Source organism: Protobothrops mucrosquamatus, unplaced genomic scaffold (genome assembly GCF_001527695.2).
Source record: "Protobothrops mucrosquamatus isolate PMUCROS unplaced genomic scaffold, P.Mucros_1.0 scaffold1921, whole genome shotgun sequence".
NCBI lineage: Eukaryota > Metazoa > Chordata > Lepidosauria > Squamata > Viperidae > Protobothrops > Protobothrops mucrosquamatus.
The window spans coordinates 314,162-339,640 of NW_015388043.1; the positions used below are offsets into that span (position 1 = coordinate 314,162).

Consider the following 25,479-nt stretch of genomic DNA (forward strand, 5'->3'; position numbering starts at 1 on the left):
ACAATGATGGCTAGTGGTTAGGAAATGTTCCTGAAAAACAGGTTCATTTAGAATTATTATGCTTTCTGAAATGCCTTATATGACCATTTCTAAATCATGTGTACAACACTAGCATATACAGACAACATTGTGAAACTTAAGAGATTAATTTGGATATTTGGCATACATTTTTATTGGTAGCTCTCTTTTGCAACAAGTACTTCATAGCATATTAAAAAAAAATAAGGATTTGCTTACTGCAGGTAGATATTTATACATTGACTACATTAGTTTTTGTCCACTGAAGAATTAAAAAGATGTTGACCAAATAATATTTACATGCCTGCAGGAGACTAAATCAAGTTTAGCTATCAACTAGAAAAAAATGGAGGATAAAGTGCAAATGTTACAAAGTCCATATTCTGGTGTAACTCAATAATGAGTCTAGAGTGTCTAGTAAATTGGTGTCATGTCAGAAAACCTGGTAAAGCCAAATCTTACAATTTTGGGAACAAAGAACACAGCTTCTTGTACAATAGTTTATTCAGCTGGAACTGGCAACAAATAGTATAATAGAAACATACAATTTTAAGAAATGTAGGTAACATTCCAACTTGCTGACTAGACTGACACTAACTAGCCACAGAGGGTATTGTACTTTGGAATAGAATAACTGTCAGTTTCTGACTTTCTCATGTTCACATTAATCTGTGAACAAGTAGTATTGCTTTCAATCTGGATGTGTTTGAGTGGGACGAAGTATTTTCAGCTGACTATCTGTTCTCCACCCTCATAATTTTTGGACCATGGTCCTATTCAAGTAAGTAATGTCCAAGGAGCTAAATTAGATTTTCTTTTTTGACTTCAGTTTAGAATTGTGTGTTTGAATAGTAACTCTTAAATAATAGTTGAATTCAACAAGAGTTAAATAATAACTTTGATTTCTTTTTTAAAAAATGTTTTACACTTAGTTGTATTGTTTTGAAAAAAAGAATATATCACTAAGGTCTTTGTCCTATGCAGGCTCTGTAGTTTCACAGGTATTACTTATGATCTTTGGATTTTTAATAAGTATTTCTAGATTTTGATCAAGAAAATCCAAAGTATCTTTTAACTTTTTCTCCCAGGCTGTGCTAGAGGGAGTAATCTTTTAGACTACTCAGCTGACAGAATAGAATTGTCAGAAACTTTAGGTGATACTTAACAATCTGTGTTGTATTACCGTGTTTCCCTGAAAGTAAGACCTACCCTGAAAATAAGCCCTAGCTTGATTTTTGGGGGTGGGCCTAATATAAGCCCTACCCCCAAAATAAGTCCTAGTTTTAGGGTGAGGCACACACCTAAAAATCAAGCTAGGGTGTGGGGGGGGTGCAGCTGTCTCACGTGCCCTGCACCCACTTACCTTGCTGCCAGCCTCTCGCCGGTCCACTCCTGCGGCATCTTCTGCAGCCAGGCCTGCATTTCTCAGTCACAGGCCTTTCCAGAAGGCCACTTCAGCCAATTCAATCCATAGCTCAGTTCTCCAAGACCTCTGCAGCCGAGAACCGAGCTATGGATTCAATCCCTAGCTCAGTACTCGGCTGTATAGGCCTTCTGGAAAGGCTTGATTGCAAAATGCAGGCCGGAATGCAGCTGCAGAATGAAGCTGCTCCTTTGGCCCCAGAAGAAGTGGACCGGCTGGGTGGGGCTGTCAGTGCCGGAGGTGAATATAAAAGACATCCTACAAAAATAAAACCTGATGCCTCTTTTGGAGGTTAAAAAAAAAAAAAGACCCGGTCTTATTTTTGGGGAAACATGGGTATTAACAAAATAATTTTTAATTTCTTTTACAAAAGAATGAATGTTAGCAACCCTCAGTTTATTAAAATTCCTACAAATACATAAATCTGCTTTTAGTGACATATGTTTGTAATTCACAGTACTTTTTCAACATTAACACTGTAGTCCTAACTGAGAAATATGTCTTACTGAACTCAGTGAGAATTATTTCTGAATAAAGAGATCTGGGATTGGCCAAGTATACTTTGACCATCTGGATTTAACAGTGGCTGATTCCAACTTCCACTTAAAGAAGAATTATTATGATAGTTTGAAATTACCTGGTATTTAGAATGAATGGCAAACCATTACATCCTGGCTGGATAGTTCTCCCCATACAGGGTCTTACAGCTTCAACTCCCGGAGCTAGCATCTAAACAGCATCACTTTCCCAGCAAGGGGTAGAAATGTATAATTGGTCATCACTAGCATACTGAAGATAGGACAACATAAAAATGGGGTTTCAAATTCCAGTGAAGATGTGAACTGAAGCCTTGTCTCCTTTGTTAGGCTGTTGGGAGCAAAAGGCAGGCAGTCTGTGGCAGAAGCCCTGACTGGTGTCTTTAGGATAGGCAGGTGGTATCTCCTCAGTATCAGGAAGGAGATGATGCAGTGCCTTGTGAGGGGATTGCTTCAGGGTAAGGCAAAGCCCTGGTGCAACTACCTTGTCTTTGGCCCTGGGAAACAGAGAATAACTATCCATTATTTCACCAGGAATCTTCCTGCTACATAGACAGACGTGACCTTCTGCCATTTTTTAGGCCTTCAGCTGTGGCCTCCACCAAGCAAAGATTGTTATAGTTGGCTGGGATACATTGGTCCTTCTTCCCACTTCTACCGTTTTTTCCCCAAAGCAGCCATTCCCAGACATCCTGACTTAGTGGTTGCCAGGGAAGGGAAAGCAGAGGGTACAAAGTGAGAAATTGATTTTGCTTGTTTTGTTTGTTTGGAGCACCAGCCAGCAAGCCTACAGTAATTTACTTTTGTTCCCCAACACAACCCTACAGTGAGATAGAAACAAGACTTGGGGGTGGGGGAATGTTTTGCCACATACACATACACAAACCTAAGTTTTCTTTTTGTCTTTTCAGGGCTTTAGATTTCAACCAAATTAAGCCCTATTTGGAGTTCACTTTGAGTTCTATTTTATGTTTGAACTGTCTTCATTTAGTGACCGTTCAAAGTCACAAAGGCACTGAAAAAATGACTTATGACCGTCTTTCACACTTAACAACTGTTACAACATCCCCATTGTCATATGATCAAAATTCAGACACTTGGCAACTGACTCATATTTATAATAGTTGCCATGTCCTGGGATCATGTGATTAATTTTTGTCACCTTCTGTCAAGCAAAGTCAATGGGGAAGCCAGATTCACTTAACAATCGTGTTATTAATTTAACATCTGCAGTGATTCACTTAACAACTGTGGCAAGAATGGTTGTAAAATGGGGCAAAACTCAACAATAACAGAAATTTTGGGCTCAATAGTAAGTCGAGGATTACCTGTATAAACAGGAAAAAAAGCTTTTGAATTTACCAGACCTGTACCATCCTGTAGAACAATGTTTCCCAACCTTGGCCACCTGAAGATGTGAGGACGCCAGCATGGCTCTCTGAGGAATTCTGGGAATTGAAGTCCACGTATCTTCAGGTAGCCAAGATTAGGAAACACTGTTTTAGAATAAACTTGTGATGATGGATGCAGGCAACAAGCAGATTAAATTATGCCGAAATCTTGAATTAGGCTTTATGCCCCCAGTTTCAGCTTGCAAATCTGTATGATCCAGTCCTGATTGTCTTAGCAGTGACTACAGCACCTTGTTACGTTAGGTTTTGATTTGAGTTAATAGGTATGTCAAGTTCTTGTTTTTATTCTGTAAACCTCAGCAAGTTTAAGGTGTATGGACTTCAACTCCCAGAATTCCCTAGTCAGCAGAGTTGCCATGGTTGACAAACACTGCTAATTAAAAGGGGCTGGAATAGGCCTTTATCATTTTATACTCAATAAAGGTTACATAAAAACAAGTGTTTTACAGCAACAAACCCCCAAATTGGATAGATGTTGTTGTTTCCTTCTTTCTAGATGTTTTTAATAATCTAAACTGCACAGAATTATTGGGAGTTAATTGAAGTTGGATGGCGTAATAATTATTTAGAATTTAAAACTGTATTTTAAATAATGGAAAAAAGATGTTTCCATTTCTGTTACTGAAATAACCATAACATTAAATATTTATTTTTGAATGTTTTATATAGCTGCTGTATTCAGCATATGACTATAAATGTAAGCAGGATAGTTTTATAGATAAATGCTAACCATTGCCAGAAACATTGAATGCAAACATTCTTTTTGAATAAAAATCCAATTTGTATAAAGCTATTTTTGTTTCCACGGGAGCTTTCATGAATTTTGTATTGGCCTATTAGCAATTTTGTTTACTATGTTGCTTTTGTGAGGATCAGAACTCTTAGAATGAGCAAGAGTGAAAGTGAATTTTTGTGGAACAAAGCTTTCTGAGTTTTCATTAACAAGATTTGTTAAGAAATCCATTAAGACAAAATATAAGCACCTGAATGAATGAATACCTTTGGTTTCAAATGGGAAAGTTATTATATATAGATAGTTCAGTACCATCAGTTCATTGCTTTGCCCCCCATCCCTTTGGTGAGAAGTGACAGGCCTTTCTCTTCAGAGAAGCTGAGCCTACCTACATCTTGATAATGCCCCAGTATAAATATTAACCAAAGCAGAATGAATAAAAAAGAAACAAAAGTATAAAATAGAAGAAAAATTATTGCACATATCTGTCTATTTCATGGCTATATTGGGGCTTTGGAGTCAGTGCTGACTCCTGGCAACTGCCTAGACAAGTTGCTGCAGTTTTCTTGGCAAGATTTAAGAAATAGCTTGCCATTGCTTGCTTCCTAGGACTAAAATAAATTGATTGGCCCAAGGTCACCACCAACTGTCTTTGTGCCTAGGTAGGACTAGAACTCAGAGTCTTCTGATTTCTAGCCTGATGCTTTAATCACTAAACTGGCTCTCATGTCACGAATAGTCTGTATCTGATTGGAAGCAAAAGGAAGAATAGCTAGTAAAGAAAATGAAGGCAATTTTTTTAAAAATGCAATATCTAGTTGAAATAAAGTAATGCTGGAAATGTAAAATTGTTGATTTTTAAGCCAGTTTCCCCCAAAAGCGGTTCCTTTAAATGTACTGCAAATTAAAACATAAAGACTCACTTGAATCAAGCTCAACTCCTGGTGACTAAAATGTATTCTGTGTATTTTGAATATAGTCTGTCGATCCAAATAAATGATTAAACATATTTTTCTGGTTAAAACATTTTTAAGTTTGACCACACGGGGGAGATGCTGCTTCATAAAAACAGATTTTGTTAATATAATTTGTTCTATCTTGAAATGTTCTTCTAGATGAATTATTTTCTAGTATTATTGCTAAATTTGGAATTTTCTGTATTATTTAGATAGCTAGCACTCCATTCATCATGAAAAAAATGTAGTGTTTTGGAATTGCTTTTTAGATTAAAAATAGTTTATGAGGGAGTAGTAAATTCTTGGCTTTGTCAAAGGTTGATCAGCACTTTCAAAAAAATCAGTGACTTTTGTGCTTATTGCTACAAAAAGTTTGTCCAGGGTTTAAAACACATACTTTTATATACAGCTTACATTACTTGTGCATCCAGCACACAACTGTTCTCACAAATGTTTTCCCATGGTGTCCCTACTCATCAAAAATATGGATTACTTGATGATTTTTCAAGATTCTTCAAAGTATTTTCACCTATTCCATGAAAGAAAGATTGAACTTATCATGTTCCGTGAGACGGTCTTTATATATTCTTTCTGAAAATCTTTTAAAAATGTATAATTTATTTTACCCCTTCAGAGTATTTTGATCTGAATGGGCTATAAGTTTGTACTGTGAAAATAAATCAGTAAGTGTTCTCTGTATAAAAGTAAATTAGGTCTGAGCCCTGGTTGAAAAGAATGACTTTTTTGACCTGATGGGCTGAGCTGTTAGCAAAGAAAATAAATAAAAGAAATGTAGCACTACAGATAGCCCTTCACATATGTGTGTAATTAAGCCTGTAATTACATTTGTTAAGTCATCCTGATCATGAAGTGGGTCACCATATGCTTACACCCAATTTTACGACCTTTTTTTGGTGGTCATGAAGTGAATCACCATGGTCATTAAGTGAATTCATTGTCCACAATGAATTGTCAGGAACTAGACGTAAATGCCAGTTTTCAGAAAAAAATAAATAAATTATAAATTGTGACTGCTGGATCCTGCAAATGTCTGAAAATGGTGGCTGGTTGCTGAGCACCCAAAATGGGAGGGCCTTTCCAGCCATCGAATTTCAAATCTGAATCATAAGTAGCCGTGGGGAGGTATGTCATAACTTTAAATGGTTGTTAGGTGATCAATTGTAAGTTGATGGCTACCTGAACTGTGGTATTCATTAAAATAGCCAGAGTTTTTTTCAGGTTTCCATGTAAGTCTTAAAAATATATATATAATACTTGTTTAAAGAAGCCACTCATTAAAATTAGTGAAACTGATAAATCACTTTGAATACAGGAAATGGTATTTAGTACTTAGAGCAGTTGATTGGATCAGCTAAATTGCTTAATATCTACACAGCTGCTGCAAGAATAAAGAGACCTTTTCAGATAGCAGTTTGTGGAAAGAGACCCCAATATTAACAGTATGTTCAATATAAACTCTGAGAAAGACTCAGTTCAATTATCTGCAGGATTGCAACTACTTATACTATTGTCACACCTTCATAGGAGATGCTAGCATGCCTGTCACTTGGCCTCACCAACCTGAAGCCTGAAATTCACAGATTCATTACAGCATCTGGAAATTGAGTTATAACAACTGGATCTCTTTTCTTGTTGATTTGAAATGTTTTACTGCTTATTCAAATAGCTTCTTCAGTCTTCTAATATGTTTGAGTAAGCATTGAAACGTTTCAAATCAACTAGAAAAGAAATCCAGTTGCCATCACTCAACTTCCATACAATGCTACTTGGAGAACTATGAATCTTCAATGACATTCATTACAGCATGAAATCTTCACTATACCAGTGAGGCAATGCCCGAATGGTCACTGAAGACTGCAGAGAATGACAGCTATTTTATCTAAGTACTAGTTGGACTCAATTTCTCTGTCTCTCTTTGTCTTTTTTACATCTGTCACAGTGAATGATCTTGGAGGTGACATCAAGGGACATGGAAAGAGTTCTTCAGCTGCTGACAGAGTTGTACAAGAAATACGAGCCAAAGGTGGAAAAGCAGTAGCTAATTATGGTATGTTTCTCCACTCCATTCCAGTGAAAATATCTGCAGATGAATTACAGCGGTAATTCTACAATGATGCATGCTACAGATCTGGAGAAAAGCATCTGCCATTCTATCATTGAGATGATTGTTGTAAATGATAATCAAGACAAAATCAGAAAGTTCCTTGAAGTTTTAAATGATTGTCCCATGCTAAATTATTCCAGTCAATAGAAAGTGGTCATGCTACCACTGGAAAAAAGATCTGATGTGCCTTGAATTGTATGATGTTTAATGCATTCAAGGATTGTTTGTAATTGCAAATCCATTTTAGATATATACTGTATAACAGTGGCCCCCAACGTTTTGGGCACCAGGGGCCAGTTCCGTGGAGAGAGGTTTTTCCACGGACCAGAGGGGGTGTGGTTTTGTGTGCTGCCTGCATCCCGCAGATGGGGCTTCACTTGTTTGCGTGGCCTGGTTTCTGGCATGCTGCAGCCCGATGCTGGTCCACTGACCGGGGATGGTGACCCCTGCTGTATAGTATTGAGCCATGATCCATAATTCCATTCATTTTAAAGTGAGGTTCACTGCCCATTAAATTCTTATTCATATGTTGTGGTGTTTGGTTTTGAAATATATACTATATATTAGTATACATATATAGATGCATTAGGTGAAATAAAATCCATGTAAGACTGATATCCCTATTTTAAAAGCTTGGGGATCTTTGGGGAAGAATAGTATATTCTTTAATTTGTATATATTTATTATACTTCCCAGAGTTTTGTTTGGTTAAAGAAATAATAGTGCACACTTAAACTTAGCACACGATAAATATATTATGCAAGTGAGCTATTTGTTACAATCCCCCCTCTATGAATATTATGTGCCACTGTATAATGTATGATGTTGAAAAATGTATTTTGTCATTTAAAGGTAACCGCATTCTCCTAATATCATATTCAAGCTTATCCATGTGTCATTTACAATTTTTGTTTTTCTTACCATAAGAAAACTTGGATACAAACAATCATTTGCAGATTTATTGCATCTAGTGCTACCATAAGCAGACCCATGTACCTATTTTTGTAGTCATTCCTGAAAGGCATCTCTTTGGGTAGGATATTTTGGGGAGACAGGGTCATAACTGGGAAGTGAGGATATTGGCTTTTATGCCTAAATCTAAATTCCCCCACTCATAAAAAAGAACATTTAGAATCCAATTCAGTATTTCTTTCCCATGTGGAACCTGTTTTTCTAACTATAGCTACCCACTTTTGTTAGTTGTACCTCAGGGAATTATGAATACAGCTGAAAGATTTCAATAGCTGCAATCATAGGAACAACTTCTGTCTTTATCTGTCATGAACTTGCTATCATTGGTTAGTGCATACCAATGAATAACTTGCTTATGAAAGAAAATATTTGTACAGAATATTCCCTCAAGATTACATTCTATTACCATTTCATGTTCTCTCCCATTGTGCTAGGATCTCCGTCATTTCAATAGATTCTGATCTCTGTGTTTCTTTCCTGTTGTTTTTTTCCTTAGATTCAGTGGAAGCCGGTGAGAAGCTTGTGCAAGCTGCTCTGGATGCTTTTGGAAAAATAGGTATATTTCAAATAGAGGCATAGTTTGTGGGATTAGATAGCTGGACTCCTTACCATTATTCTGTATTATTTCATGAAAAAATGGAGCAACAATGGAAACAAAGCAAAAATAAAGAATCCTCATAAGAATTTTCACTTTTTCACTGTAAGTTACACACATGCAAAAACTGTTATGATTATTCTTTTAGATAAGATCTTTTTCCCACTAGCAGCGCTGCATATTTATGCTAAATGGAATGGTGGCCTGAAATATGGACTTGCTATACCAGCAAATAGTTATTATAGCATGCATCAGCATGTTCCTTTTTCCTTATTTTACAAATGTTACTTCATAGAGATACAGAAATGCATTTGAATTACAATGAGGCTGTTAAGCTTGTTTAACTTATTGCAGAAAGCAAGCAAATGACTGCCTGCTACACATGGCCAGAATTTTGAAACCATTAAATTCATTCTACAAAAAGTACAGAGGGTCCCTTTCTATATCTGAGTTCATTTTTACTGCTTAAGAGATTATCATAGTTCAGTCCTACAGGCAATGTCAAAGGTGTTTGCCAGTCTTTTACAACCACAATAATTCTGAAAATCTATTTCCTTTATTGATTTTGGTAAGAACAAAATTAAATGCAAATAGCATGTTAATCAATGTTATCCTTCATGTCAGAAGCAAGAATAACTAACTTTGTTACTTAATAATTTTTATGGATTTAATTTACAGATATTCTGATCAATAATGCTGGGTAAGTTGATCTGAATGTTATTTTCTTCTTTTTCCAATACACTGGAATATTTTTGATTCACTTTATGATAATTTTCCTCTTCTTATTTCCTTTTTGACATGTAGGATCTTGAGGGACCGTTCATTTTCTAGGATCAGTGATGAAGACTGGGGTAAGTTGATTATGTACCACAGTCCATTTTTTAAATAAACATATTATATTCTTAATGTATTTAATGAATAGATATATTCAATGTTGAATTGTTTCTAGATATAATTCACAAAGTTCATTTGAGGGGTTCCTTTCTGGTAACCCGAGCTGCATGGAACCATATGAAAAATCAGAAATTTGGAAGGTAAGTAGACATTTTTGCTCACCAAATGTATATACTGATCAGTCCAAGACTGTCTAGATTAGTCACAGAAAAAGTGGCTGGTGATTATACTGTGTAAAAATTTATTTCTCATAAAATCTTCATCATGTAAAACTATATCTAAAGAATACCCCTTATTTTCTAAAAGCAACCAAACAGTGATATACAGTATATCAGAATATTATTAGATTTCTTTTTAACAAAAAGCAACAATATAATTACTAATATAAACAGTGCTGAAGAAACTACATTCTTTATAATCATTCCCACGGCCATATAAACTTCATTGTAGCTACTGCAACTGAATCTGGAAATTTTGCCTAAGATTTCCAACTGCATCCTAAAGTTGGGATAGTGGACAAGAAGCTACCATGGATAGTTTCTTACTGGGTATTGCAGTAGGTTGAAAAAGCAGTACGAGGTCTGCCAGAATGGCATCATTCGCAATAGTATTTAATTGGAAGCCCAGAGCACAACCCGTTCTATTCTTTTATGACACCATGGAAATTATGATTAGCCATGGCTGAAATCCACAAGTTGGAGATAATGGCAATGGAGATGCTGGATTCTGGAAGTGCTACCCATGTTTTCCCGAAAATAAGACCTAGCTTGATTTTTATGTTTGCGTCTAATATAAGCCCTACCCCCAAAATAAACCCTAGTTAAGACTCCACCCACTCAGTCCCACCGTATGGTTGTACAAGGGGGGGGCGAAGTGCACACGTAAAAATCAAGCTAGGGTGGGGGTAGAGGATGGAGCTGCCCCACGCATCTCCACACCTGTTTACCTCAGGGCCACTGCAGCCAGGCCTCCCACGCCCCGACACCTGCTTCGCCTTGTGGCAGCAGCAACAGTAGGCCTGTCTACTATTTCTGGTTGCTGGCGGCTGCTCGTGGCAGGAGGTCAGATGCTGCATTGCGCCGGTTCTGCTGCTCTTGGCAGGCCATCTGTGTCTTGACGGTGCCGCCACTCATGGCAGGAGGCCATGTGCATTGCGCCAGTGCCGCCATTCACACATGCCATGGCACAATGCGCCACATGGGTTCCTGCCGTGAGTGGGGCACCAGCGCGACGTACCACATGACCTCCAGCCATGAGCAGCTGCAGAAGTCAGGCGGTGGCACAAGAGGTGTCGGGCTGTGGGAGGCCTGGCTGTGGCGGTCCTGAGGTAAGAGGGTAAGACATCCTCCCAAAATAAGACCTAGTGCCTCTTTTGGAGGCAAAAATAATAATAAGACCGGGTCTTATTTTCAGGGAAACACATTATATATGATACACATTGGAAGCTGTTTTTAAGTAGGTTTTTTTTTCCATTAGCCCCAAAGCCAAAACATTGCTAACTAGCATTTCACCCAAACAGTAAGAATAGCTCTCAATAAGGACAGAGAGCTACTCCTGCTGTTTGCGGGAGATGCTAGTTGTCTGAATAATTTGACTGCTTTAAATTTTGAAAGATTTAATCTAAAATTGAATATCTTTTCAGGAAAAGAGGCTTTTTCCAATTGCATCCATGTCATTGATTGCACTTAATCACATTTAAATAGGATAAGTTAAGAAATAATGATCACATTACAAAAGAGTTGTTTACTCTGTTTTAAATTTCTCTGCATTCATTTTTGCTTATTCCTTTTGTAAACTGTTTTCTGTAAGTTATCGCTAAATAAAGAATGTGACTTTTTTTCTTGCAACTCTTTGATGTTGTTTTCTTCTACATTATCAACAGCATGTTCTGAAAGCAAATTTATTTGCAATAAAGCTCTGTGACTTAACTAGGGCCTATGTCTATATTCAATAGTTATGAAATATAACCTTTGTAGTCACTCCATGCATATCAGCTCTTCAAAGATATTGGATTAAATGTTGTCTGATTGTAGCCCATGCTCAATGGGCCCCTTAAACACAGCTACTTCAATATTTTTATGAAGCCTAATGCAGACTAAGAGAATATATTGAAAACAGCTTATGCTCTGTTTAGCAAATGTTCATTGGCACTTCTAAGAGTTTGTTAAATGACAATGTTGTCTAATTAGCAAAACTTTTACATCATTTTGCTACTTTTTATAGAGAGGTTAATGAATTGAGCCAAATGTTTTTTTCATGTAGTACCACCTAATTCTATTGCTTTTACTGATGGGATTCTCCTTCAATCTTCCATCAGACTTTTTGTTGCTGTGTTCTAATCTTACAATTTCTTACTGTTTGTTTTCAAGAATAATCATGACTTCCTCAGATGCTGGAATATTTGGGAACTTTGGCCAGGCTAATTACAGTGCTGCCAAACTTGGCCTTTTGGGTCTGGCAAACACACTTGCAATTGAAGGCAAGAAGTACAACATCCACTGCAACACAATTGCTCCCACAGCGGGCTCCAGGTTGACACAAACTGTTATGCCTCCAGGTAAATAATTATAAATATTCTCAACAAATTAGCCAGAGTGTATGATAAAATATATCTCCTGTTCTCTACTCCTGAGGCCTGTTTTTGTATAAATTTCATTTTCCCTAGATATGGTGGAAGCCTTCAAACCAGAATATGTGGCTCCTCTTGTCCTTTGGCTTTGTCATGAAAAATGTCAAGAAACCAGTGGACTGTTTGAGGTAATTAATATCCATGCATTGTCCTTTCTCAGCAATGGTTCTTGCATCCATCATGTTTTCCTTCTCTCTCCCTCTCCCTCTCCCTTATTTTCATAATTCAAATCCATGCAGTAATCATGTTAGTATGTTGAAATTGAAAAACAGCAATGGATTTGCAATCAAATGTTTGATCAAACTGATGAAAAGTATAGTTATTGAAAAGATTCCAACACGTTTTGAACCTTGGGTAATAATTGCTATAAGAAGAAAGAACTTCTTTGATGGCCTCATCCTTCATGTATTCTAATTCAATACTCCAAATAACACTACATTCACAGTCAAAATGGCAAGGACCACAAAGAAGGGAGAAATATTAGTTGACTTGCAATAATTCCACTTTTTGCAGAAATATGAAATCTTTAAAAAATAATCTTAAATAGGGAATACTAAAACCTCTGAGAATGAACATGCTCAGAACCTAAACAATGTTTGACTGACTGTTGAGTGGGAGAAACTGAGGAGACGGGACACAAAAATCAGAACAATGCTTTGTAATATAAGAAGCTAATGCCCTGCCTTGTTTAAAGCTGGTCATGTATTGGTTGATTTGAACTAAATCTAATCATAGTGCCTTTTATAAGAATCAACTTCGTATGGAAGTAAAAAGTAAATGTATATTTTGACCAATTGGAACTAATCTGTTGTGATTAAATGGGAACCACTCTCATATGATTTGCTGTCCACTCTTCATTTTCAATTTTCTTTGTAAATTATATTGATTTTTAACATGTATGTTACAGGTTGGAGCTGGCTGGATTGGAAAATGTAAGTCTTCTTGCTCATTTGGTCTAATCAGAAAGACTCTGAATTCAACACAAAATCCAAACTAAATTAGGATATAACATTAAGTCATTTCATTTTAATAATAGAATTTGAGGATAATTTCACAGATTCTCTATCTGAGTTTCCTGCCCTTATTCTCTTTCTTACTATATTAGGATTGAATTTTGTTCATTTATTTATTTGGTTTGGTTAAAGAGATTAATCATAGATGGTAAATGCAGTTACATTTGCTTTACATTCACTGGGATCCTTAACTTCTTTTTTTAATTCCACCCTTTCTATTCTTAGCTGTCAAAATGGTTTTGGTGTCCAATACAAACAATAGGTTGATAACAAATCAAGAAAACCTTCAACAGGTTCATATTCAGATTGGAATAAGTACTCTTATTCAGAGTCCTCAAGAATTGCACAGTATGATAATTCCAGTTTGCTATCAACATGTTTTGATCAGAAAAATCTAACATGTTTAAAAGAAACTGGTAATGCAGCTACAACTGAATGACTATTTTTAATTGGTGTTTAATACCCTTTCTGATTGCTCTTTTCTTAGTACGCTGGGAGCGATCCCTGGGAGCCGTTGTCAGGCAGAAGAACCACCCAATGTCACCAGAAATTGTGGAACATAATTGGGAAAAGATCTGTAATTTTGATAATGCCCAAAAACCTCAACATATTGGAGGTACAAGCTATTTAAATTCATTACATATTACAGTATGTAAAAATAAAAATGCATAATGATTTATTTTTATTTTAATATTTTGTGTATGTGTGTTTTTGTGTGTGTATTCATCTACTTATGTTCTCCATATAGCTTTAGAAAATAAACTTTTTTCCGTATTTCATTTTTCCCAAAATTTTAAATTTTTTAAGATGTCATAAATTTTTGTATAAGTAGATAAAGCCATACCAATTTGCATAAAGTGTTTCCATTTTCTTTCATTCATGTCACTAATTTATAAATTACCTTTTCCACAAAGGCTAAAATCCAAAGTTTCATCCCAAAACTTTAGTCTACTTTGATGTAGTTCCAGGTCTGGACTATAATTTGTTGCTGTTAAGAAAAACACATTTAACACTTCGCTGCTTAATGTTTTGCTGTTTATATTACACATATTTCAAAATCTGTGTTTTGCAATTTGCTTGATAAGTCATTTTATTTTCAGCTTTATAACAACTTCTATAAGATAGTACAAAATCACCATAAAATGTGCCTTTTCCTGTATATGCTTGGCAAGATAAAGTTGACAAATTCTTATATGTTTGGACAAGGGCAATATACATTCTAAGTGAGATACCATCTCTGAAGCATTTCTTCTCTTTTTGCTACTAACTTTAATCTTCCAATCTGAAATCCATGTCTTTTCCTCAGTCGATCGTCACATACTTTCTTCAATTCATCTTCGAAGTCTAATAGCAATCTATAAATTTTTGCAGTTGTACTCTTGGGTACTGTTAAACAAAAGTTTATTATTTGCTCAAAAATGATTAAAGGTCAAAGAGCTTGGGTTTTCACTTCGGAGTGTGGTAGAAAACAGTTAAATTATGTCCAGTGCAGTCAAAGTAAATTGATTGGGGTCTGTTGATGTTTTTGATTTTGAGACAGCATTTATATAAAAAAATCTTTTACATTCCAAAATCCAATTTGGTGTGAGGTGTGGGTAGAGAATCTTTTTAAAGCAATTTAATTCCCTCTTCTAAAATAAGCTAGAAGCTAGCATGAGACTGAAAATATTTTAAGGAATTGAAGAATCCAGATTAATTAAAGATAGGAATGGAAGTGTTTCAAAATTTGATTTCCTTTTATTATTACTATATTGTTTTTAAACATTTTTAAGAAAGTAAGAAAAAACAAGGAACAAACAAGGAAAAAAGCAGGAAACAGAAATAAAATGAAGTATGTACAAATCATTGAATTAAATAAGATTGAATTTATTAGAATTTAATAATTGCTTGAGATTTGGGACATTTAAATCCAAGAATTTGAATATCTTTCAATATTTCATTACTTTTACACAATTTAATATCTTATGCTATTATTAAATGTGCAGATCATTGTTCAAATTCCATTAGAACATACATATCAATGGTAGTATTTAGCCTGGTATAAATCATGAAAATAAAGAATTACAGTAATTTCTATCTAACGAATGAAAGATCTGTATTGAGTGAAAAGGGCAAAACTTGTTTATTTATGGCAACCAACATTAGGAGGAGTTTGATAACATATTTTCTGACTAACAACTGCCATTAAGAGGCATACGTTTTTGTGAGTTGTAACTTAAATTATCAGGTAATTGAAAATTATAATATTTTAGGTTAAAAGAGCCCAAATTTTAAGAAGTGGTACAATCCCGTAAATGGAATTATAATCCATAAATCATTTGCAAATTGAATTAAATTTTAGATCAGATTATTTTTCAAATGCAGAGTTATTTTAAACATTGAGGCATATTCTGACAACTTATTTAAACATTCTTCTGCACAACTATCTACATAGACTTTCTAATACCAAAAATAAAATATCCTTGCTGCAGTTGCAATGTACAAAACTAGTTTGGTATACCTTGTGAGAATATAAGATTTAGTAGTATTTTATTTGTTTAAAAAAATAGCAGGTTTGAAAGGAAATTTAGCTTTTAAAATTACAGCTGCATATAATCCAAAAATTTCCCATCCTGTATACAAATATATTACATTACAAAAGATATGAAATTTATTTCTCTATCACAGGAGTTTGCTGACTTAATCAGCATGTTATAAAGCAATTTTTTTTAAAGTTTGTTTCCTGAGGAATGACAGTAGTCTAGTGGTAAGACTCTTGGGAGTTAAGTTGTATTGATGCTAAATACATTGTTGGCAACAAGCTAATCAGATGAGTCTATATGTAAATATATGCTTAATCATTTATCAATTAATATAGACTGATACACATTTTTAGGTATATAATTCCAACAACATCAATAAAATGATAGGCATATACATTATCCAAAAGATCACCTACTCTTCCTTTTTCAAAATTTCAGCCAGTATCAAATGACAGTTGAGAAATTCCTGATAAATTATTGACTGTCAATTCAAAAATCCTACCTTCATTATTTAACAGTGAAAATCAATTTTAATGTGATTGGGAATGGCTGTGACCATGAAAAGACTTTTAATTGATTGAATTTTTTTAAAAAAACTATCTACAACCTTATTTTAGGATTGATCATTTGGCATTTATTATGCACCTAATTGTGGATTGAATGCTGGAAATTAGGTCCAGGTTATGTTTCTGGGACAATTTGAATAAATAAGCCTAAGCACGTACTACAGGTACTAATTATTGGAAGAATTAGGGGAGAAAGGCATATCGAGGTGCAAAGATGTGGCACTCCTTTTATCTCCAAATCTTAGTTTCAAATAAATTCTTTGGGTATATAATTTATTTCTAAATAGATGAGCAATAGTTCAGGAATACAACACATGCTTTGCATGCAGTAAGCTCCCTTGATAAGTTCAAGAATTGGATCTAGATGTCTCCCAAATCCTTAAAAATCCTTGCTGTAAGTGTGGGCAGTATTGGGTTAAATTTATGAATGATCTGAGTTAACGTAAGGTTGCTTCCTATGTTTTTGAGCTCTGATTACTTAACGCAGAAAAGAGAAATTTCAAACACATTTTCCCCATCTCCATGTCCTTTCTAGCAAATCCATGTAGTCTCCAGACAGGACAATATGTCACAGATCATTGCTACCTAGGTATGATAAATAGGTATCTTAAGTAAATATGCAAGTGTTTCAAGATTAGGGACAGATTGCTAAGAGTTGACACTGACTTCATGGCCTATAATCAACTTTGAGAGTCTGACAAGTCATGATATCTGATACAAAAATTATTAGTTTTGCTTTGCATTATTCTTTTTGATTTTGACACATCAATAAGAATATAGCTTATTATGTATAGTGTATCTTTTAGTTTTCTACTAAATCAGGCATTTTGCATGGTTTTGGAGTGAGAGCCCAACTTCTCACTCTTCACCTGTGAGAATAAGCAAAAGAGGAAGAGAAAAATGCTGCACATACCTGATAGACTATTTAGTTTTTCTGTGTTAGAGCATTAGAAAATTAGACAATTAAAAAAAACTTTCTCTCTTAATGCCTGAAAACATTGAAGTAAGGAAAACTAATTAGAGTATTCACATCAAAACTGAAGGCTATATTCCTTTATATCTGCAAATTCAAGCTATCCTAGTTTTATTAAAAACTATTACAGCATTAATGTAAATAAAATAATGTTGTGAAAAGCTGTTATACACCAAACCATTATATATAATTGTACAAAAATACTAATTAACATAAGCATTTACCTATCATTTGTAAGGATTAGCTAGAGTTGTATTTATTTGCAACCATAGGTTTTAGCAAAATACATATAAAATTTCAGCCATTCAATACATGCTCTCTAATATTAACAGTACTATTTGCCAAGATGTGCTTTCGTATCTTCCTTACAGCCATTGTAAACAATGGAATTTGCTTTGTTATATTTGTCTTCATCAGATTGATTCACTTGGATTAACAAGAGTGAATCTGTGCTCCTGATAAAGTTTGCAGTAGGTCAAATCTTCCACCTGTAAGTTATTAACATGCATAAAGTGGTGTGTAATTGGTTAACCTTTTTATCTTTCATCCAAATAAACTGTTGGCATTGTTTGAAAACAGAGTTCTGTAAAGGCCTCAGAGATGTAAGAGACTGTAAATAGTATGACATTCTTTGTCCTTCTTTAAAAAGAATTGATACTACTTAGTTCACTTATGCTTTCATACCTGCTTTCTATCTTGTCTAAAATCTTAAAAAAAAATATAGTTTTTCAATAATGTATGTTAAATTATATTACTCAGAAGTTCCTTGATTTAGTGAGAATTGTGACAGTAATTTTAGACACCAATTCATCCATCTGTTACCGTTAAATTGTTTGTGACGGCACTGTTGTGCCAAATAACCATCAGGCATATTCTTATAATATATTATATTCCTATAATATGAAATTATTGCTTTCTTGACCCTTATATTTATTGATGGAAGGCCCACTTCTAATCCCAACATTACTATTGGTATATATGGGGGTAAGGCTAATATTGAATTTATGAATTTATTCTGGGCCATTTCTGGATCACTTCTAATTCTTCTGGTTTACTAAATCCCCAAATTTGGGCTCAGTATCAACTGTGATACTGTTTTCCCCAGAAAAGTGCTAAGCACTCACTGTACTAACCATCCTTTATAGAATTATAAACTATGGCTCAAAATGGTATGCAGTTATTTAGTTTCTGAATGCGCATAATCTAAAATTTCATTTTACTGAGATTAACAAACATGAAAATTTGAGTGCTGTATCATTTCAAAAATGATTTCTTTTTGTAATAACCTTATTAAAATGATTATAAGCCTTAATAATATGTCAATATTTTGTGTGGTGGTTTTTTGTTTTTGTTTTGCTAAATAATTACAGCATCTTTGTCCAAAAAATACTATTACAGAATTGAATAATTAATGTAATAAGTTACTATAACATTCGATCAGGATATATGCTTATGTAGAGTCTGCGATATATTAAGACTAGCCAATTACAGTTTGTTGTGTTGGCTCAGACTTGGGAGTGAAATTCTGTTAGCTCTTAAGGTTATTTGTCAAGCTGCCATGTCTTAACTACTATTGTGTTCAGTTAGAAGGTCATGCTGAACTTTTGAATTAAAATGAGATACAGAGGTAACAGGAAATGAGTATACCATAAAGACATCATATATGAAGGTGGATAGATTTTCAAGTAGGATGGTAGCTAGAGACAGATGAGCAGTGGGGTTTTTTCCCCCCTTCTGCATGGCATTTTCTTCTCTGGTATCAAACATTTTTGGGCCAGATGGGGCTATTAACTAAAGGTTTGTAAAGCCAAGACCCAGTGTTACTCATTTCAAAAACTTTTTAAGACAAAAACTCCCCATAGCCATTTGCGCAAGGTAAATTTTGTCCAAATGTATTTAAAGAAACAGGATAGAGCTTTGAAACAGATATTTTTATTGATCACGTTGAACCCCTACTTTATTTCACTTCGCACAAACAATATGAACAAGGTATAGGATTAAACCAAACTGAAGAACAATCTGTCACTCATTGTGACAGCATTGGCTAAGAAATACAATCTATATGTACAATCTATATCTAAATATTCTTACACCAGCCTCATTTAAAAAAGAATGATTTTGCTTCCCGCCAACCCTGTATAAAAGTATTGAAAGATGTTTTACAATGTTTAGGACTACAAACAGAGTCTCTTTCTTCAAATAATTTTTTGCCTCAGTGTGATTCTTTGAAATCGGCTTCCAGCAGCCCTCTTATGTGGAGACAGTCAGATGCCATTTCCAAAGCACCCATGTGAACAATAGCCATTCATTTGTGCTGTAATAACACAGCATATAGGAATAGCAGACTGACCTACACCATCCCTGCTTACTTATTCAGTTTCTTATTCATTCCAATCAAGTAACACTTCGGTAATTTACAAAATGTATCTGCCATTCCAAGTATGATGCTGTTAAAAACAACAACACTGCGTGTGAAATAAAATGTCATGTTAACATTTTGAGTTGGTTGTGTTACAGCTCCAGAGACAGCTATGGAAAGGCTATTTTCTTTTTTGTAGTTTTGAAAGCACTATTTTTTTTTCTATTTCCAGACGTACTTGTTATGCTGAATGATGTGCTGAATCAACCAGAGTCCCAGAATGTCTCTCCAAATCCTATAAGCCACAGTGCGCCCACATCCTCTTCAAACATTAACTTTGTAAGTAAAATGTGTATATAATTGTGTATATAATTGTACTTGGAAGACATTCCATTTGTCTAAAACCACGAGAAACGTCTTACAGATGTGAATCAGGCGATACAGTACATAGTCTTAGAAGTTCAGTTTTAAAATGTGAGCAAAAAGAGAGGAACAAAAATATTTTTCTGTCACTCTTAACTGTTTTCTTCCTTAAATAACATTTATAAAAACCATTACATTGATTAGATGAGAGATGAATTGTTTTTGCTCTGGAAAATTCTGACTGTTGAAGTTTTTTTTGTTAAATACGTTTAAGTTCCCTAAGCACTAAGACAAAGTACAGTTTTTGCCAAAAATAAAAGTATTCTAATTCATAATTCTAATATTGTGACTTTATAGCAATAGTACTTAAGACTTATATACCGCTACACAGTGTTTTACAGCCCCCTCTAAGCGGTTTAGAGAGTCAGTCTATTATCCCCAACAATCTGGGTTCTCATTTTACTGACCTTGGAAGGCTGAGTCAACCTTGAGCAGGTGAGAATCAAACTGCTGGCAGTCGGCTGGCAGTCAGCAGAATTCGTCTGCAGTACTGCGTTCTAACCTCTGTGCCACCACTTTATATTCCAGATAATATATCTGTAGCAATGTCTTTTAAACGATTAAAGAATTGAGAGGCCATTTATTATCCTAGGATTATTTGTACCTTATAGGCTGTCTTACTATATTTCATTTTGCAAAATATGATAAAAAATGGTGTTTGGTCACCTAGCAAACAGAAAAGTGGAACCTATTGTTTAACCATACAAGAGTTAAGTTAAAGAACACATGGTAGAAATATGGCTGAATCTCAACATGTTAGCTTCCTTTCATTTTGACAACAGGATTTTCCCCTGCTTTCCTCACTTCTGCAGGTCCCCACCTAGACTTCCACAATTAACTATCATGATCACTTTGGGGAATATTTGATTATTCTGCTTAATAAAATCATTCCTATAACAAGAATGGTTAATTGGAGACTACCTACTGTATTTTAGTAAATATTTCTCAATTGAGAGATAGACTGGAGGAGGAAAACACGAGATTTTATCAAAAGCCAGATCCAGTTAGAGATAATTAGACAGGGGCCAAATGTGAGGTAAGTAGTGAGCCAGATAGAAAAGAGTGTGGATACATTCAGGTCCTCCAATATTTGAGGGGCTATCACAAAGAAGAGGTCAGTCTATTTTCCAAAGTACCAGAAGGCAAGATAAGAAACAATGGATAGAAACTAATCAAAGAGAGAAGCAGCCTAGAACTAAGGAGAAATTTCCCAACAGTGAGGACAATTAACCAGTGAAAAAGCTTGCCTTCAGAAGTTGTGGGTGCTCCATCACTGGAGAGACTAGACAGTCGCTTGTCTGGACTGATATAGGACCTCCTGCTTGAGCATGGGTTGGACTAGAAGATTTCCAAAGTAATTCTAACTCTGTTATTCTGTTATTTATCTGACACCATATTCTACAGATGGTTTTTAACAGAGATCTGAACTGATACTTTACATCGAGATATCGAAATAAGAGTGCATTTGCTCTGGGGTTATAGTTAACCCATATCACCTTTCCCTTCAGCTTTCCTGACATTTTAATGCTTAGAATAAAAAAAATGATATGTTAATGCATAGAGTGATTTAAATCTTGATAGGATTTATTAGGATTATGCCGTAATTTATAAAATTATTTTTATAGTTCATCCATACCTTAATTTACATTAGGAGAGTCTTCACTCTCACAATGATTAGATTTACTGGCAGTGGGGGTTCAGCAACAATATTGTCCTATATGTTAGTCGTTAAAATGTATTAGTCCATAAAATGCTTAGTATGTTATTTATATAATAAAATAGGTGCTATTAAAATATGTAAAATCATTGTCTGAGAAATGTGAATCACATTTTTTCCTGTAAGTATACATACACCTTGGAACAACTAGACATGATTATCATCACTTATAGCAAGTATTTATTTACAAACATTAATCACTTTAAGCTGTTTGAACTAATGGCAAATATTATTAGCTGAACATCTAAATCAACAAGTAACATGTGCATTTAATACCCACAGGCAAAACGCATTGGCCAGAAGTTCCCTGAGTTTGCATATGAATATACTCATTTGCAGCCCATCTTGTATGCCCTTGGAGTGGGTATGTCTAGCAGGGATCCAGACCATCTGAAATTCCTGTTTGAAGGAAGTGAAGAGTTTTGCTGCCTTCCTACTTTCGCAATCATATCAGCTCAATCTTCCATGCTTGGTGAAGACGTATACAATATTCCAGGACTCAATATTGATATAACAAGAGTAAGGATGCACTAGAGCAACTGAATTTGTTTTATTAGGAATTGGAAAGAGTTTCAAATATATAACACTTTAAAATCTTTGGTTAGAATCTAAGTGCCAAATCCATAGTTTGGCTTCCCATTTTTCCTCATTGTCCAAGATAACCTGGAAGTTTGGGTGTTGGGTTTAGTCAATTCTGTAGGATTAATATCAATATCACAGCAATCTAATAGACATCACAACAATTTTATTGCGATGGAATAACAAAGTAATTGGATATGCTTGATTAGACATTTCATGTAGGTGTTTTTTCAATTCTTCTTTGAAGCCAGGATGAAGTACTAATGAGCTTGAGGTATTTTGCACTTTATTTTCTACTTTCAGAAGAAAGAAAGAAAGAAAGAAACTAGGAGAGATACTGATAAAATGATTTTTAAAAAAATACCCAAGTCACTGAAAGTGAAAGGAAAAAGGTGAATTAAATGAAAGCTACTTTTTAAATTGGACCCTTGGAAGAGATAAGGATATTTTGCATCTAATGGCATATTCACTTCCAGACACTGAAGATTTACAAGGCCATAAAATAGTAATGCCTCATTACTTTCATTACTTTTCACCAGATAAAAAAGTAATGCCTTTTATTGGGAAAATCCTCAATGTGAACTTTAGTCCTGTTTTTTCCCCCCACTTTGCCAAATTACACTGGTAATGTATTTAAGAAAATAGTTTGGTATATATTTCAGTGAAATAGTTCTATATTCTGTGAAAAATCTTTTTTTCTTAGGCTTTACATGGTGAACATTATTTGGAGTTGTACAAACCGCTTCCTACATCGGGTGAGACTTTTACGTATCTAATTAGTTCCATTAGAAAATATGTTGTATTCCCATAAATCTACCACACAATTTCTCTCCTTTTTTTAAGAATAGTTATTGGTTTTTTTTTCTATGTTCTCTGAAATTATATGAATAGGAGTTCCATTGGAATAGAACCACTTCTGAATACTGTAGAGCTATAGCTAAGTTATATCTTTTCTTCATGCACTTAAGGGAAGATGTTCTAAGTACTATCATGCATCAAAGAGCACAGCACGTATCTTCACCAACAGTGTCTCCAAATTGGTTAGGGTTCAAATAATCTGTGCCACATAGGAATAATAAAAATGAAAACTCCAACGCTTCTGAAGACCACGTTTTTGTAGAATGAATTAGTATTTTTGTGCAGAAGGATACCCCTTTTGCATTCAGATCAAGGACATGATTGCCACAATTCTCCAGTTGAAACCCTGCCTCCTTTATATAAATATCACAATGGGGCTTCAATCACATGGCTGCATCTGTTCTCTTGACTGGTCTTGGTTGTTGCCCTCAAATGTCCTTGGTTCAAATAATACCATTTTGTTCAATACCTGTTCTGTGCCATATTAATAATAAACATTGATAGTCTGTGAAGAAAACAGAAAAATATCTGGGGTTTTTTGAGTGCTTATTTGTTATTTAATTTTGTTTTACATTTTAGGAAAGCTGACTTCACAAGCCACTGTTGCTGACATTCTTGATAAAGGCTCAGGAGCTCTTATACTCTTAGATGGTAATTCTCTTGGATTGTGTGATGGATAAATGGCTGGAGGGGTTGGGGTAGAAATTGTCCTGAAAAGTCATTGATGATAACTTGGAAGCCTGGAAGCCATCTCAGGAGAAAGTTGTATAAAATGAATTGGAAACACTGTTTTATGAGAAGCTTCAGTTTTGCCTGGGTTTTCCAAACCATTCCCATAGCATTCCATTTCCACAAAGTAGTATTGTGGCTCTTCCAATTTTGCAATGCTAGGTAATAATCTGAAAAAGTAGTGATATGTGTTTGTATATAATTTGAAAACTTACAGTTATGAGGTCCGAATTTTTAGAAGGTGTACTGAAGAGCATAGCGTCTCTTACCCCAACCAAACATTCTTCTTGTTTTCACTTATAACCATATTCATAGATATATTTTAAAAGTCATCTGTACTGTTTAAAAGTCATCTGTACTTTACAATTCCTTTCAGCTGTTCCTACAATAGTTTTTCCCATCTTAAAATGAACAATGAAAATAAACCATAAATTTTAACAAATGGGTAAAATAAAGTCTCAACCTAGTTGATGTAAAGTGACTTAAGACTTGGGCCAAAATAAAATAAAAGCATTCAGAACCAAAAATGATAAAGAGCTGGCATCAGACAAGGTTTTATAGTCACCAGTAGCTAGTTTCCTGATCTTGGATGGGAAAGTGATAGAGTAGAGCATTAAAATTTTATGACAACATACAGAAAACCCTCATGTAAGTTTAATTCCTCTAGATGTGCTAGAGATGTTCAGCTGTTCCAAAGTATTAGTTCTGTAGGGCTTTAATTGAACATGCCAACCTTGAGGTAAGGGCTAGAAATAGAATAATACAGGTAGTTCTTGACTTACAACAGTTCATTTAGTGACTATTTAAAATTACAATGGCACTGAAAAAAGTGACTTATGACAGTTTTTCACATGATCATTACAGCATCCTCATGATCACATGATCAAATTTCAGATGCTTGGCAACTGGCTCATATTTATGATTGTTGCAATGTCCTGGGGTCATTTGATCACCTTTTATGACATTCTGAGAAGCAAAGTCAATGGGGAAGCCACATTCACTTATTGTGTCCAACAGTTTCAGTGATTCACTTAACAAACATGGCAAGAAAGTTTGTGAAATGAGGCAAAACTCACTTAACAAATATCTTGCTTAGCAACAGAAAATTTTGGGCTCAATTGTGGTCATAAGACAAGGACGTAATCTGAATGAGGTGAAATTAAATATATCATTTCCAGTTTGATGCAGTCAATAAGTAATATCCTCGCAGTATCAGAAAAACAAAGTGATTTTGGTTAAAAATCCTATTAAATTGAAACTAAACCTATAATAACTCTGTTTCATCTTAGTCCAGTTCTTCTACCGGACATTGCCAGGACAGTCATGCCCTCCTTATCTCCCTCTGAGGACAGAAAAATAACCTTAGTCCATTCTTCTTCCCTTCACTGAATAACAACAAACAAAGAAATCCTGAACTCATGTATACAATATAACTCAATACCATAAT

General features: G+C 34.8%; 1 protein-coding gene across 1 annotated transcript in view; it reads left to right on the forward strand.

The window, feature by feature from the left end:
• HSD17B4 (hydroxysteroid 17-beta dehydrogenase 4) overlaps nt 1-25,479 on the forward strand; it is a 56,969-nt gene that overhangs the window by 3,917 nt on the left and 27,573 nt on the right. Inside the window, exons 4-16 of the mRNA XM_015823581.1 lie at nt 7,039-7,146; nt 8,672-8,731; nt 9,449-9,470; nt 9,575-9,621; nt 9,720-9,804; nt 12,034-12,221; nt 12,330-12,421; nt 13,201-13,225; nt 13,794-13,922; nt 19,959-20,065; nt 22,149-22,385; nt 23,149-23,200; nt 23,883-23,954. Of these exons, the coding sequence (XP_015679067.1) occupies nt 7,039-7,146; nt 8,672-8,731; nt 9,449-9,470; nt 9,575-9,621; nt 9,720-9,804; nt 12,034-12,221; nt 12,330-12,421; nt 13,201-13,225; nt 13,794-13,922; nt 19,959-20,065; nt 22,149-22,385; nt 23,149-23,200; nt 23,883-23,954 (1,224 nt within the window). The remainder of the gene's footprint in view (nt 1-7,038; nt 7,147-8,671; nt 8,732-9,448; nt 9,471-9,574; nt 9,622-9,719; nt 9,805-12,033; nt 12,222-12,329; nt 12,422-13,200; nt 13,226-13,793; nt 13,923-19,958; nt 20,066-22,148; nt 22,386-23,148; nt 23,201-23,882; nt 23,955-25,479) is intronic.